Source organism: Cololabis saira, chromosome 3 (assembly GCF_033807715.1).
Source record: "Cololabis saira isolate AMF1-May2022 chromosome 3, fColSai1.1, whole genome shotgun sequence".
NCBI lineage: Eukaryota > Metazoa > Chordata > Actinopteri > Beloniformes > Belonidae > Cololabis > Cololabis saira.
In genome coordinates this window covers 11,265,616-11,280,977 of record NC_084589.1, presented here as the reverse complement: position 1 = coordinate 11,280,977, position 15,362 = coordinate 11,265,616, and the positions used below count along the sequence as shown (strand labels likewise).

The 15,362-nt window shown below is 39.0% G+C and overlaps 1 protein-coding gene across 1 annotated transcript in view; it reads left to right on the top strand.

The window, feature by feature from the left end:
• The window catches only part of rims2a (regulating synaptic membrane exocytosis 2a), a 203,935-nt gene that overhangs the window by 111,662 nt on the left and 76,911 nt on the right, over positions 1-15,362 (top strand). The window contains 5 exon segments of the mRNA XM_061716044.1: positions 2,845-2,975; positions 3,872-4,043; positions 5,844-5,997; positions 8,810-8,878; positions 14,878-15,016. Of these exon segments, the coding sequence (XP_061572028.1) occupies positions 2,845-2,975; positions 3,872-4,043; positions 5,844-5,997; positions 8,810-8,878; positions 14,878-15,016 (665 nt within the window).

The following is a 15,362-nucleotide window of genomic DNA, read 5'->3' as shown; positions in this document are numbered from 1 at the left end:
GTGGAGAGGCCGGACCGTTACACTAATGCACCTGTGAGGGCGTTAGCGAGCACGGCGTCATATTAAGTAAGCATCGCGTTGACCAGAATCTGAGTTGAGACGCTCGTTTGGGCCTCGCTCCAGCCTTTCCCCACTCAGGTTATTCAGCTGGTCCTTGGCCAGCCGCGCTCAGGACTGTAGATCATGTTACTGTGTGTGTTGTCCATTATCGAGAATAAAAACCCTCCTGGGGTGAATGGGTGAGGAGCTACGTTTAAAGCAAGAGATAAATCAAGTGTCGGTTTCCAGATCCACACGGGGAACAGCTTTAGCAGTAAGGTCACGCCTCCAGTGCATGTTCTCCCGTCAATACTGAAGAGAAATAGCTGAAGTTGACGTTTGAATGTCCCGACTACAGCTTTTCATCGTGCCACTCCGCACCAGCCAGCCAGAACCAGAGAGGCCTCAGAAATGAGAGGTTTTTGATCCGATATAACAGTGTAAGATGTCGTGTAATGTTCATTTGCGGTTGCAGAAGTGAGCAGGGAAGCTCAGGGATGTAATGTTTAAAAATGAAAGCAGAGAAATGTGTGTAAGTAAAGATGATAAAAGACCGCCACGTACAGTAAATGACAAACTTCTGTTGTTGTGTTTTGAGTGTAAAGTGAAACTTTTTGTCTTGTGGGTTTTTGCGTTTATTGCATTTTCTTTTTTTTCTTTCTTTTTTTTCTCTTTTGCTGTTTAAATGTGCTTATCCAGAGCCAAAGCCTTAGTAGAAGAACAACGCCTTTTGCCCCTAGGGTCCAGGTAATGGGCCCTGTCTGACGGGCACGGACCGGGTTTGGGTTCTGCTCATTGACTGTGGACTGGCTATTTTTGTTTGTTTGTTTCCATTCTTTGGAAAATGCATTCTTGGGGAAATGGTAGCTTAAAGTTTCCCCCTCCGTGCAGTGCATTATGCCATTATCTTTTGTTTGATTCCTTGGTGTAATGATTAAAGTTTTTATTACTCATTCTAACTCATTCAAACCATTATTCCCTCTTACTTAGTGCATGCTCCGCTAACGTGACTTTTAACAGGGACTCTTCCCTGTTTTTCTTTTTTCTTTTTTCCATACTGAGTTCAGTGATTAACCCTGTTCTGCATTATTAGTATTTTTGTAAGGCAATACAGGAGGTGAGTTCCTTAGGTTGGTTTTTTTTGTCTTCTCTTGCTCTTATATGAGATGAACCTATAATCACCTATAAATGTAAACCTTACACTCATTTACAGCAAGATTCCACCTCCTGCGAGGTGACGTAGCGCGAATGGCTGTTTGGTTTTACCCTAAATTCACCAACCTGTTTGGAAAACCAAAACCAAGTTGCATTTTCCTCTCCAGATGATAGTTAATAAGAAGCAAATTGTACCTACGGATAGAAGAAGGAACAAATCCTTAAAGGGTTTCCTTTCTGGATTTTTGTTTTTTTTCAAGATTTACATTTTTTTTAATTCTGTAGCGATCTGCTTTGTATTAATCTGGATTTATTATTATCTAATTAGCCTTCACTTCTGGATAGGTACCTTACTTTTATGTTTTACTTAATGGAAAAATTTGATATGGATTCGTATTGTATTTGTATTTTAGTTCAAATTTGCAATAACATTTTTTAAATTTCACTAAATCTTAAAATTTGGGTTAATAATTGGGGTTGATAAGTGTGCGTACACTTTTACTGGGCAATATGTTTCAATGATTACTGGATCAGACAGTTACCATAACAACCTCTGTTTTGTATGTTAAAGCGGTTTAGTGTTGCACCGCAGTAATTACCACTTGGTATCAAAGAAAACACTAATAAGTATGAAAGTGTTTCAGTCAGGTGTGCTTCAGTAATTTGCCTTAAAATCAGAATTCCTATTCTGCAGTATCAGGTTATTTTCTTGGTTGGCTGCAAGCTTTCGGATTATTTGGTACAATTTGTTTTGCTGTAAGCCCCTGCTTCCTGTTTCTGTCTATCAACACTACTGACTTGTCTTGACTCCTCTTTTCTTGCATTACCGCATGTATAACTGGTGATTTTAACGTGTCCCAGTCCTTTCCATTATCATATTTTAATGAAGTATGGACAAGAACTTAGAAGTCTTATTTCTCATTTCATTTTTGAGGCTTCAGTTGGACTTCTTGGTCTTCTAAGTGACTTTTCCTGGAGTCCATACTTCCCTTTTTAGCTTGAACTGTCTTTGATTCCTCCTGACACAGCATGATTGATTTTTTTTCCTCTCTATCAATCCCATACGAGTGTTTGAGATAACATGATTTCGAAAAATATACATACATACATCATTTGAAGAGCACATTGTTAATTTCAGAGCATGTCTCCATTAGCTTTTAACACTGGCTGATTTGGCCCACAATATTCAGTATCATTCAAGACAATTGATTTATCTATGCAGTAGAAATATGTTATGAAAGACACAAACACTGATTAAGAAAATATGCATATCACTACACAAATGCCTGCAAGAACACATTTAGTTCAATAAGGAGGGGCAGTCGCATTGTAACATAGTGATAAATCAGTCCACACATCCATGTTATACTGGCTTCTAAGGCTTTAAAATAGGTAGATGGACATATTCCTCTCCTTTCCTGAAGCCAAATACTCAATACTCAAATTAAAAACAAAATGTGCAATACACCCAACAAACATAGACAGTCAAAATAGCATGCATATGTACAAACTTCATCTGAAGCTTGATCATCTTCTCCTGCATTGTTCCCTCCTTATGTGTGTGTGTGTGTGTGTGTGTGTGTGTGTTTCTTTTTTCTCCTTTGGATTCTCAACTGTCTCTCAGCATGCTTCTCTGCTCTGCCCCTGCAGGTTAAACTGTGGTACGACAAAGTGGGCCATCAACTAATCGTCACCATCCTGGGCGCCAAAGACCTGCCGCCCAGGGAAGATGGCCGGCCCAGGAACCCCTACGTCAAAATATACTTCCTCCCCGATAGAAGGTAAGGGTGGAAACACTGAACATGACTGCAAATGCTTACGTAGACCCTTGACATCACGATCAACGCATCGCTTGTAGAAAGATCCTGAGCTTTTGTTGGCGTCGCTAAAAAATCCATTCTTTTGTCCAAAGATAACTACCGTATTTTCTGGACTATAAGCTGCTACTTTTTTCATAGGTTTTGAACCATGCGGCTTATACAAAGGTGCGGCTATTCTGTGGATTTTTCTTCCACTGCTCGGGGCGCTCTAACCGGAATTAGAAACAAAACCAAGACAAAATAAATGCAAAGAAGAATACACTACTTCTTTAGCAGATAGAAGTAGAAGCAGATTTCAAACAGATAAATAGATAAATAAATACTGGTTATTTTCTCTTGGTTCTGTCCCGTTTTAATCAGCAAAGTTGCTGCCGTGTTAAAAGACACTGTTAGGAAAGGATCTATTTAGGTACAAACATGTACATCATTTACAGTTCAAAATCGTTCTGTACATTAAGTAAATATCTAATCTAACAACATAAATATCTGCGGCTTGCATAACTTTTTTTTAAATAGAGCGGATGCAGCTTATACACAGGTGCAGCTTATAGTCCAGAAAATACGGTATTTATTTGAGACTCTCTGATGTAACTTTGCAAGGTCATGTGCCTTTGCATTTGATCAATTGCTTTAAAAGATTGTGTGCATGTATTAATTCCACAGGGTTTGTTGTGCATCTTATTGAGGTGGAATTCAAGAAGATGACAATTTAAAGGGTTGACCTTGTCATCTGCGACTGCGAAGCAGCACGTGTGCAGCTGCGCCCTATTGCTGTGTGGTGTTATTGATCTGTTGTACTCGTGGCTGTTCCCTGTCAAGGTTGTAAATAAAAACAGTTTGAATTATTGTTCCTCCAGTGACAAAAGCAAGAGAAGAACAAAAACAGTAAAGAAGTCCTTAGAGCCCAAATGGAATCAGACTTTTATGTATTCGCCGGTCCACCGGCGGGAGTTTCGGGAGCGCATGCTGGAGATCACGCTGTGGGACCAAGCCCGGGTCCGAGAGGAGGAGAGTGAGTTCCTGGGAGAGGTAAGAACATCAACCCCCCCCCCCCCCCCCCTCCAGGAATACTAATGGAGAGTTTAATAGCGTATCTTCCTGAGTGGGGTCGAGCTCTTAAAATATGAGTAAAGAAGACATTAAAATACGTTTGTTACAGCCGCACAGAAGTGATTAAAACAATCACGTTCCCTGATCATAATTAATGCAAACTCAACTAGAACTTAGGGGTCTTGTAGGGCTGGGCGATATGGACCAAAAGTCATATCTCGATATTTTCTAGCTGAATGGCGATACTCGATATATATCGATATTTTTTCTGTGCCATAATTGGGGTTTCCCCCAAAGCATTATAGCCTAGCATCTCTGTTAGCTTCATTTTTTTCTGAGTCAGTTTTAATACAAAGCCTCGTACCAAATGTCACACAGGTACCTTTATTAACAGAGGTCTGCACAATATCAAAATGTATAAAACAAATGAAATCAAAATAAACTGCCCGCATATATAGAATAAAAATGCTTCTTGAATAAAATAAAACAAATATCCCTTTCCTGCATAACAATTACATTAAAATACACTGTGCAATTAATACAATGTATAGAGTAACAGGCAGACTTTTCCACTGAGGTTGACAGTTGTGCAAATGACAAAACATTTGTGCAAATCTCAAATAAAACATTCAAGTCAATTTGTCACAAAATAAGCTATATCAAAATTGTAAAAAAAAAAATATATACCGGTATATATTTTTTTTTAATAATCGATATAAACGATATTGTCTCGTACCATATCGCGTTTGAAAATATATCGATATATATTAAAATCTCGATATATCGCCCAGCCCTAGGGTATTGATTCTCATACAATCTCTGAGGCTTCAGTTGGACCCCTTCATCTTCTAAGTGGGTTTCACTGGAGTCCATACTCTCCTTTTAACTTGAATGGTTTTTGATACCTTTGCATGTCTGAGGACGCTCAGCTGTTTCTCACATCAGACCAGCTGCAAGAACTTTGTTTTAACTAAACCAAAATGCTTAAACACGGAGTCACAAACGCATAATCCAGATAATAATAATCTTCTAGCTTTATATTTGTTCCCTCACTTTGTACATTCCAGTGACAACTTGGTAGAACAACATAAGCCACATTGTTGAATTGTGCAGTTATATGGCGACTTTTATTTTTGTTGGATTTGCTCATAAAGAAATTGATTTCCATCAATTATTTTTTTTTAAATGTGAGTTTTTCACAGCTAGATTTTATAAATCGTTTACCTTCAAAAGTGCCATTTTAGACGGATGATTAATACAGTAATTTTATTGCTTTTTCCAACATCCCATCATTACTATAACTGTGTCCAGTGATTTTGAGTTGGTTGCTGCACATCCTTTATTTGGCATCTTTGTAGTGTCACAATAACCTTTTAATTTGTAGCCAGAAATCATTTACGCACAGAAATGCGTCCAAAACTGAGACGGTTCTGGTCACTGGTCATTTAAAACTATCCTCACATAATAAAGATCGTTCATCACATGTTCAGATCGTATGTCTGTGATGATTTTTCACAAGAGGATATACCACAATTGTCGACGTCAAAGATAAATTGCATTTACTTTATATGATATAGCTTTAAGCACACTTGAGAAGATTTTTTTATTGTGCTCATCCCCGCTGTACTGTATAATGTGTAGTATGTTTTCATCCTTGAATGCTTTGGTTGAAGTGAGTGTCTCATGTTGAAGTTACTCTACGTCTCTGAAAGAAGCTGCGTTGCTCTGAAACCATTGCACCGAAGACGAAGCCTTAGCACAGCCCTTTTCCTCTGGCAGATCCTCATTGAGCTGGAGACGGCTCTTCTGGACGACGAGCCTCACTGGTACAAGCTGCAAACACACGACGTGTCGTCCATCCCACTTCCACGTGCCTCCCCGAACGCCCAGCGCCGGCAGCTCCACGGAGAAAGTCCAACGCGGCGACTGCAAAGTAAGCAACGCCAGCAGCCTTCTGTCTCAAAAACACTGGTTTATCAAAGTAATGTCACTAAACAGTCAGAGACCAAATCCTCAGCTTTAGGTAGTAAGAGTTTATCAGTTTAAAATAGTAAACCTGCAGATTTTAGTTGATCAGATTCTCTTTTTCACAGACTCACAAATCCTGTGCTCTTTGCTTTTGGTCACTCTGTTCTTCATTTTGCCCGTTAGTTTTTGCTCCTACTTTGTCCTGTCGAAGCTTAAACAGATATTTGTTCATTTACTTATGTTTGTTGTTCATCCACGTGGCATCAACCTCACTGCCCTGCTGTTACAGACAAAGGCTCGTATTCATACAACTCAGGTAAAGCCCCCCCGCTCACAGGCATCCGACTTTTGTTTTGTCCTCTTTAAAGTTGCATCCTTTCGCTCTGAACGTCTCCTCCTGCCCTCTCCACGAAGGATACATGTCTCCGCTGCCTTGCAGGGATTTCACTGTGGGAAATCTGCTCAGCGTATCAGAACATGTGATTTTCTGGGGAAACAGACTTTCACCACTGAACTATCCTACCTCCCTGCAGTTCCACTGTGCAAGCATACCCTAAAAAACTGCATTTGGTCCTCCTCCTAGATCAGGGGTCGGCAAACCCAAAATGTTGAAAGAGCCGTATTGGACCAAAAACACAAAAAACAAATATGTCTGGAGCTGCAAAAGATGAAAAGTCTTGTATAAGCCTTACAATGAAGACAACACATGCTGCATGTATCTATATTAGTTATAACTGGGGGAAGATTTTTTTTTCATTATGCACTTCGAGAAAAAAGTCGAAATGTCGAGAAAAAAGTAAAAGTTTCAAGATTAATGTAATGAAGTACAATCTTTAGAAAAAAGTCGAAATGTCGAGAAAAAAGTCGAAATGTCGAGAAAATATTCCAATTTTCGTGAAAAGAGTCAAAATGTCGAGATTAAAAAGGAAAGGAAAAAGGAAAAAAAAAGAGAAAAAAAGAAGAAGAAAGAAAAAAAAGAAGAAAAAAAGGGAAAAAAGAAAAAAAAGAAGAAAAAACGGTCAAACATTTTTGAGAAAGCTCCAGGAGCCACTAGGGCGGCGCTAAAGAGCCGCATGCGGCTCTAGAGCCGCGGGTTGCCGACCCCCGTCCTAGATTTATATTGTGATCACCCAGGCTACCTGGTAGCCTTAAATGACAATACTTGACCAATTCCTTTTCCTCTGTGGTGCTTCTTTTTGTTTTTGCTCCCCGTTTATGAATGTCTTTACCTGAACAGTCATAAAAATATTGTTGGCATGCTTCTTTTGCTCATTTTGCTTTTGTTTGTGTTTCTCTGGTGCAAATATTTTCTTCAAACTGTCACAGAACAGTGTCAACGATGACTACGATGCCATTGCAATACCTCAGTAATAGACTTCTATGTCTGTGGCGGTGCAATTACTCTGATGGTTATCAGTTGCTTCCAGTGACTGCATGGTAGTGTGTGTTACGCTGGGCCGCTTCTCAACAATCAAGGCCCGCTTGCTACCGAGCAGAACAATTTTCCAGGCGTTTGTGTTAGTGAGAGGTGAAAGAGCTGACAGCTGTAAAATGTTCTCCAACGGAGATGAAGGATTGGGAGTGGCACTGCCAGAGTGCAGTCCTTGTTATTTCTAAAAAGGCACGTGTGTCCACTTGATTTAAGTTGACTGAACAGTGAAGTTGGTGGGATGAGGTGGATGATGTGTGGGGGGGTGATGAAGAAAGAGCTGTGTAGTCAGATTACATCTCCCAGCCCCACTTTCACACCTAAATGATTGTGTGCCATATAGGGCTGTTCGATTAATCGATTTTAAATCGTAATCGCGATTATTTAATTAGAACGATGTTAAAACGTGAAAATCGTAAAATCGATTTTTCACTTTTTTTTTTTATTTTTTTTATTTTATTGATTTTTTTTATTTATTTATTTTTTTTTTTTTACCTTGTCTGCACACATATTAATGATTGATACCATATTAATGATTGATGGAAATACCTCTCAATACCTGCGACAAGTGCCCCATCGGAGAGGATCTTTAGTGTAGGAGGGGGCGTTGTAACCATGGTGATATACTAACATGCCACCGGGCATCCCTCAAGCCAGATGCGGTAGACCGGCTCGTGTTCTTGCAAAAAACTTGCAAATGTGAATAGCAAATGTAATGACTGACATTACACACCTCTACCTCCTTCATGGGTTGCATTATTATTTAGCATGCAAAGACCCAGTTTAGTTTAATTAGAAAATGTCTTGTTTTATTTAATTGGAAATATAACTTACTGTATGTTTGCAAGTGCTGATTTGCTGATTTTTTTTTTCAGAGATAAAACTTTATATTTTATTATATTTTTTTAAACTTTTTTTCAACTTATTTTACAGAGTTTTGCACTTTATTCATTCATTTTTGGTTTAATAAGAGCAAAGTTTGCACTTAAAGCCCAATGGGGCAAATGTTCAATAAAAAAACAGCATATTTGAAATAATTTCTTTGCCTTTTGTCAATTCACAAAATAATCGTAATCGTAATCGTAATCGAAAATCGGATTTTGAGAGAAAAAAATCGAGATTTTATTTTTGGGCAAAATCGAACAGCCCTAGTGCCATACAAGAGTGCCGTGGTACAGATTAGGAAAGATCTGCCATTTTTTGTAAAGTCAAGCAATGTCATGGGGCGCCATTAAAAACCAAACGAGCTAAATGCATCAATGAAAGGAGGAAAATGACTTATTCTTGTTTCCTTTATGTTTGTCTCATTTTTCTTTTCTGCTTTCCCACCTTTGTCTTTATCTCAAAGGATCCCAGAGGATAAGTGACAGCGAGATATCAGACTATGATTGTGAAGATGGTGTTGGCGTTGTAACAGGTAATGAACATTACAGTCCAATACTTAGACATCTTACTTGTTAATGAACTCTGCTGCAATATAAGTTCATCCAGTCTGAAACACTAATGTGACGAAGAAACTCAGGAGAGACGCTGACATTTCCTAATACACTGCCCATCCCCCCCAAAAAAGTTATAGACTTTATTTGTCTGGCAAAGCAAGACAGGGCAGGGCAAGTTTATTTGTAAAGGACAACTCAACAAGGTGATTCAAAGTGCTTTAGATAGATATTAAAACAGCACATAGTAGAAATAAAAAGCATGATTTAAAATGTAAACAAAATGATAGAAAGAAAAAAAATAGATAAACACAATAGTAAAAAATATGATCAAGTTTTGAAACTCAAGCTTAAAAGTAACAATGCAGATTTGGAACTTAATTCAAATGCAGTTAAAAATAGGTGAGTCTTCAACCTAGATTTAAATACACTGAATGTTTCAGCTGATTTGAGGCTTTCTGGGAGTTTGTTCCAGACATGTGGAGCATAGACCTGAATGCAGCTTCTCCATGTCTGGTTCTGACTCTGGGAACTGATAAAAAACCAGATCCAGATGAGCTGAGGGGTCTGGAAGGTTCATACTGGGTCAGGAGGTCCCTGATGTGTTCTGGTCCTGGACCATTCAGAGCTTTATAGACCAGCATCAGAACTAAAGTCTGTCCTCTGAGGGACAGACAGCCGGTGTAGAGAGCTCAGAGCTGGACTGATGTGGTCCAGGACCGGAGCAGCAGAGTTCTGGATGAGCTGCATTTGTCTAACTGACTTTTACGGTGGATGTAAAGATGCTGTTACAATAATCAAGCTACTAAAGATGAATGCATGGACTAGTTTTTCCAGGTCCTGCTGAGACATCAGATATTTTATCCTTGATATATTATTGAGCTGATAGTAGGCTGACTTTGTTATTGCTTTAACATGTCTTCACAGATCTAGGTCTGAGTCCATCACTACACCCAGATTTCTGGCCTGGTTGGTAGTTTTTAGGTGTATTGATTGAAGCTCTGTGATGACCTGTGATCGTTTCTCTTTGTCTCCAAAGACAAATGCTGTGGCACATCCGGTCATTAATCTCCTCAGTGCATTTACCAAGATCCTGTACAGGGCCTCGTACTCCTGGTGACATTGTAATATATATCTGCGTGTCATCTGCACAGCTGTGGTAGTTCATTTTGTTGTTCTTTATAATCTGTGCCAGTGGGAAAATGTGTTAAACAGAAGAGGCCCCAGGATGGAACCTTGGGGAACTCCACATGTGATTGTTGTCTGCTCAGATGTAAAGTTACCTATTGACACAAAGTACTTCCTGTTCTCTACGTATGCTTCAAACCAGTTTAATACAGTTCTGGAAAGACCCACCCAGTAAAATATTGTGGTCAACTGTCTGTATCACATGCAGCACTGAGATCCAGTGACACTGAGACCAACATGTTTCCACTGTCTGTATTCATTAAACGCTGGTCAGAGCGTCTCAGGGCTGTGGTGCTGTCTAAAACCTGACTGGAAGACATCATAGCAGTTATTTTGTGTTATAAAGTTATTACGCTGTTGAAAAACTTACTTACTTAAAAATGGGAGATTTGAGATGGCCCTGTAGTTGTTCATTTATGTCTTATCAAGATTGACTTTTTTCAGCAGAGGTTTGATTACAGCTGTTTTCAGTAGCTATGGAAACACACCTGACATGAAAGACAAGATTTACGATCAGTGACAGGTTTGACTCCAAAATCATTGATAATTTATAGTAGAATAATAAGCCATTTTTTTAATTTAGCTTTGATTACAGCACACATTCACCGTGGCATCACTCCGATATGCTCTACAATATCACATAACATTTATTTCTATTCAGTCGAGTTAATCAACAAGATCATGTATTGATGATGGAAGAGTTGGACTGCTGCGCAAAATCTTCTCCAGCACATCCCAAAGATTCTCAACGGGGTTCAGGTCTGGACCCTGTGGGGGCCAATCCATGTGGGGAAATGATGTGTCATGCTTCCTGAACCACTCTTTCACAATCTGAGCCCGATAAATCCTGGCATTGTCATCTGGGAACATGGTCGTGCCATCAGGGAAGAAACAAATACATTTATGGATTCACCTGCAAACCATCACCTTCGAGGAAAAAAGTGGTCGGAAAAAAATCTTGAACGATCGTGAGCAGCAATCACTTCAATGTTTAGCAAAACCCAATAATAAAAACAACATCAGAACTCACGGCTACGTATGAAAGTAAGACTTTTTCCACACACAATGCCTAGTAGGGAACTAAACTGTGTAGCCTTATCAGTGAAGCTGATTGGAAAAAAAGGATTCAGTTTGCTCAGGAGCATAAAGATTGGACTGGAAGGTGATGTGGTCCCATCATGCCGAGCACCTACTGTACAAGCCCGGGGGGCAGCGCTACGATCTGGGGTTGCTGCTGTAGATCAGCTCTAGATTCAGCAACGTTATGAGCCCAAAGAATGAGGTCAGCTGACTTCCTGAATATACTGACTGATACGCTTCCAGTTTTCTGACAGTTCTGAACCCAATTTCAGATGTTTCAGCAGGATTCTTAGATGTTTTCTCAACTTGATGCAAGTCAATAATTTGACTCTGAAACAGATGATCATCTTCTCCAGGACCACAGGATGTGTCCTCTACTGCCGCGTCTCCCAACCTGGGGTCCGGGCCCCCCCTGGGGGGGCGCCAGAGATCTCTGGGGGGGCGCGAAACTTTGTCTGCTTTGAGGATATGCAGTTGTAAAAATTATATTAGCACATTTTAAATAAATAAAAAATCATAATAACACAACTAATGGAATACAGTAATCCAAGTCTGTATAAACCCACTTAGAAATATATTTTGGTCATTTTAAAATACTAAGTTATTTAGCAGGATAAAAACTTAAAAACGTATTGTATAATTATTCAACATTTAATCATACTACTACTCCGACAGGTTGTTAAAGGAAAAATGTTACAAATGTTCGCTCTCATATTGAGACATTTTTCAGAAATATTTTTATGTCCTTGCAATTATTTTTTGTGCGGATTTTAAACATTAGTGACACAAAATTAAGTGAAAAAAAAACAAACCCATATGTATAAGAGGTAAGATAAGATAATCTTTTATTACTCCCTCAATGTGGAAACTCACATGTTAGCAGCAGTAACTTAACACACACATGCAGGGAAGGGGGTAAAAAAGTAAAAAGTAAAAAATATATATATAATTACAGGACAGTATATACATTGCAATGGAAATAAAAGTAGTGCGAAAGAAAAAAAAGCAGGTAGAATTTGTGTGAGGTAGACAGACAGATATTGCATAGATATTGTATACAGGGTAAACCAAAGAGAAATGTATCAAAAAAACATAATTAATGTTCATTTTTTTCAATTAAAGGTTTGTAACGAATCACTTTACTCTTTGGGGGGGGTGGCTCGCTGGTCTTAGACACAAGTAGGGGGGGCTCCAAGGAAAAAAGGTTGGGAACCACTGCTCTACTGCATCAGTTAGAGTGAAATAACTTGTTGCCAGCTGAAACATAATCATCCATGCAGTTATTATCCAACGGGAGGCTCTTGTTTGTTTGGTTAAGTCCAGGTGGGGACTTTTTTGGGGGAAAGGCAGTGTATTTAATGTTGTTTCACCATCATTTCTGATAATGAACACAGCATGACTCATACATAGAGACATCAGCCAAATGCTTTTCAGGCCCGAACAGCTTACATACACAATTATATATCCTATTAGAAGGGTGAAATGCTGCAGCCCATCAGCAGATGCAGAGTGAGGGAGCAGAGAGCGTTTGTCTTCATCTGCACTGCTATTGCTGTTCTGCTGTACTGACTGAGTCGCCAGCAGCACGCCCACGCTGCACATCACAAAAGCTGAGGCGGAGCTGCTACCAGCCCGGATACCACAGGAAAACGCTAGGGAGACTGAAAAGCACTGGAGATTTTCCCAAACAAAAGATCAACTGTGAATAAAATCATGTTGAAAAAGGCAAAAACAAACAAAGAAACAAAAAAATGCAATGAAAGTGATATTGTTTTTAAAAATGCATACAATGATGTTGGAAAGCAAGTGTGTACCTTTTTGCTGTCTGCAGTAAATATTAGCCTCCTCTTTCAAGTGAAGACTCTTGAAAATGTGCTGATGCTGTTTGCAGGAAACTGTTTGATAAACTGCTTGATGGAAGGGGCTGGCAGTTAGTTTAGCATGTGGTAATGATTCTCTGTTAGCAAATGTAGGCCACAGAGAAGAGGAGAGGCAAGGCACAGAGAAACAGAGAGAATAGTCTGAGAGACTGGGAGAGCATCAGACAGGGCTCATGATGGCACCGAGGGTGAGGGAGACACTCGGCTGGTTTCACGGTCCCAGAGAGGCAAAGAGTGGGTCACAATTCCTCCATCATGATATGAGAAGCTGACATAAGCTGCACAGAAAACAATCACCTGAACTCATTGCTGTTAGAACTGATTCTGAAATATAAGCTTTTAAATCATGAGCTGTATTTAGTTTTTTACGCAGCACGTTTGCATTTCTTCTTCACTTCAGTGAAACGAATAGTTTCATAGTTTGTTTTTGTTCATCTAAGGGGCTACTTACTTAATTTTGAAGACCTGGTAAGGCTTATATATCTTTTTTTATTTTTGGATGCATACAATCTGATAGTTATTGGAAGATGATGTGTTTTCTTTATCATATTACTTGAGACCAGTGTTTACTTTCACATGAGGAAAAAAAACTAACACTTAAATATTAGATATTTTATGAATAAATAGCACACCCCTAATTTTCACCGAATATCAAACGTCTCCTTGATGCCCAATGTCGCATATTTAATACATACCTTTCTGAAACATCTGCACCATGTTCAGAATCAAAACAATAAGAAAATATAGATTTATACAATTACAACAATTTTATAAAATAAATACATAAAAATAAATAAATAAATAAATAGATAAAGTTACAAAGTTATAAAGTTAAATAAAGTTACCTAATGTATTCACAGAGATACAAAAACATATTAATAGGAAAACTGCTTTAACCCACAGAAGTGTTGCCTTTCAAGGTGCAGCAGGACTCATGGGTTAAGTGGACTCTCCAGATGAAAATAATAGTCTATAAAACAATTAGATGATAATTAGTTTTGTTTTGGGCTTTTCTTTTGAAAAATGAAAAGTATAAAAATGGTGGAACATCAGTATGTGACGGTTAAGGTTTTACTGTTGAGAACTTCATGATGATGGCTCTTTTATCTTAAAAACTCTAAACAGATTTATCCATTTTGCTGAAATATGCCCAGATATTTCCCATCAAAAGAAAATGCTATTGGATTAGTGTGTCAGAATTCCTTTAGTAAAAGTCCTTTTTTAATCATCGACTCCAATTTTTCCTGCCTTTGCTGCTTTTCTAACTTTTGATGCAGGCGCTCCTTTAACTTATTTTAATGTGCTACACACTATTGAATATCAATCAACTTTAATAGTGCTAAGCATTGACCTTAACCATGGCTGCTAGCCATGTCTGATTATCGGTTAATGAACTCTTTCAAGTTGAGTGAACTAATCAGTCTAGCAGAGAAAATTCATTATAATGCTTCAGATTTTTAAAAGGTTATTTTTATGTTTAATGCACATTGTTAACACATTAGATGAATTTTACTTTTATGAAAAGCGAGTTCTCAATTTTGGAAGACGGACACTCAGCATGTTGAGGACAGGGGAGAATAGGGAGTCTGTCACCTGTGCAGGGCGCCATTATTCTGCCTTTTAGAGAGTTTGGTCTCTTCTAACTAATTACGGCATTTAATTGAGGCCATCATTTGTGAAAGACCACAGTTTTATTTAAATAAATGGATACACATCCTCATCCTCATGGTAGCGGTACAAAGTCAAAATCCTAAATACACCAGCAGCTCAATATCAGTCATTTCAATGTTTCAACACACTCTCTGTACCTCTCTCTGTCTCCTTTCCTGCAGACTACCGGACAAACGGCAGAGACTTCCAGAGCTCCACGCTGTCTGTCCCGGATCAGGTCATGTCGTCCAACCACTGCTCTCGGTCCGCCGACATAAACCGAGCACGGTCGCGCTCCCCCAGCGTTCCCCCGCCCTCCAGGTAACCTTCGCTCTGTTAACCCAGCACCACACGGAAAGTGCCAATACGACAGGACTCACCTGTTACGCTGAGATGTACTTTATGGTCACTTCCTCTTGTAGGTGTTTGTTTTTTTTTTTACTTTTAATGGAAACTACAAAAACTTGATATGCTTTAAGCAGATGTTATTAGAGGAAAATCTTTGGTTGTGGTACCAGGCGCTGCTGTACAGTATATCATCTCTTGAAGCTGCTCTGAATGGCTTCATTAAAGATAACTGGACTGGACTGGAGCAGCACACTCTCATGATAAATACTTAGAATTGCAGCCAGGTAGACACACTAAACACAGTCCAACAAACACTTTG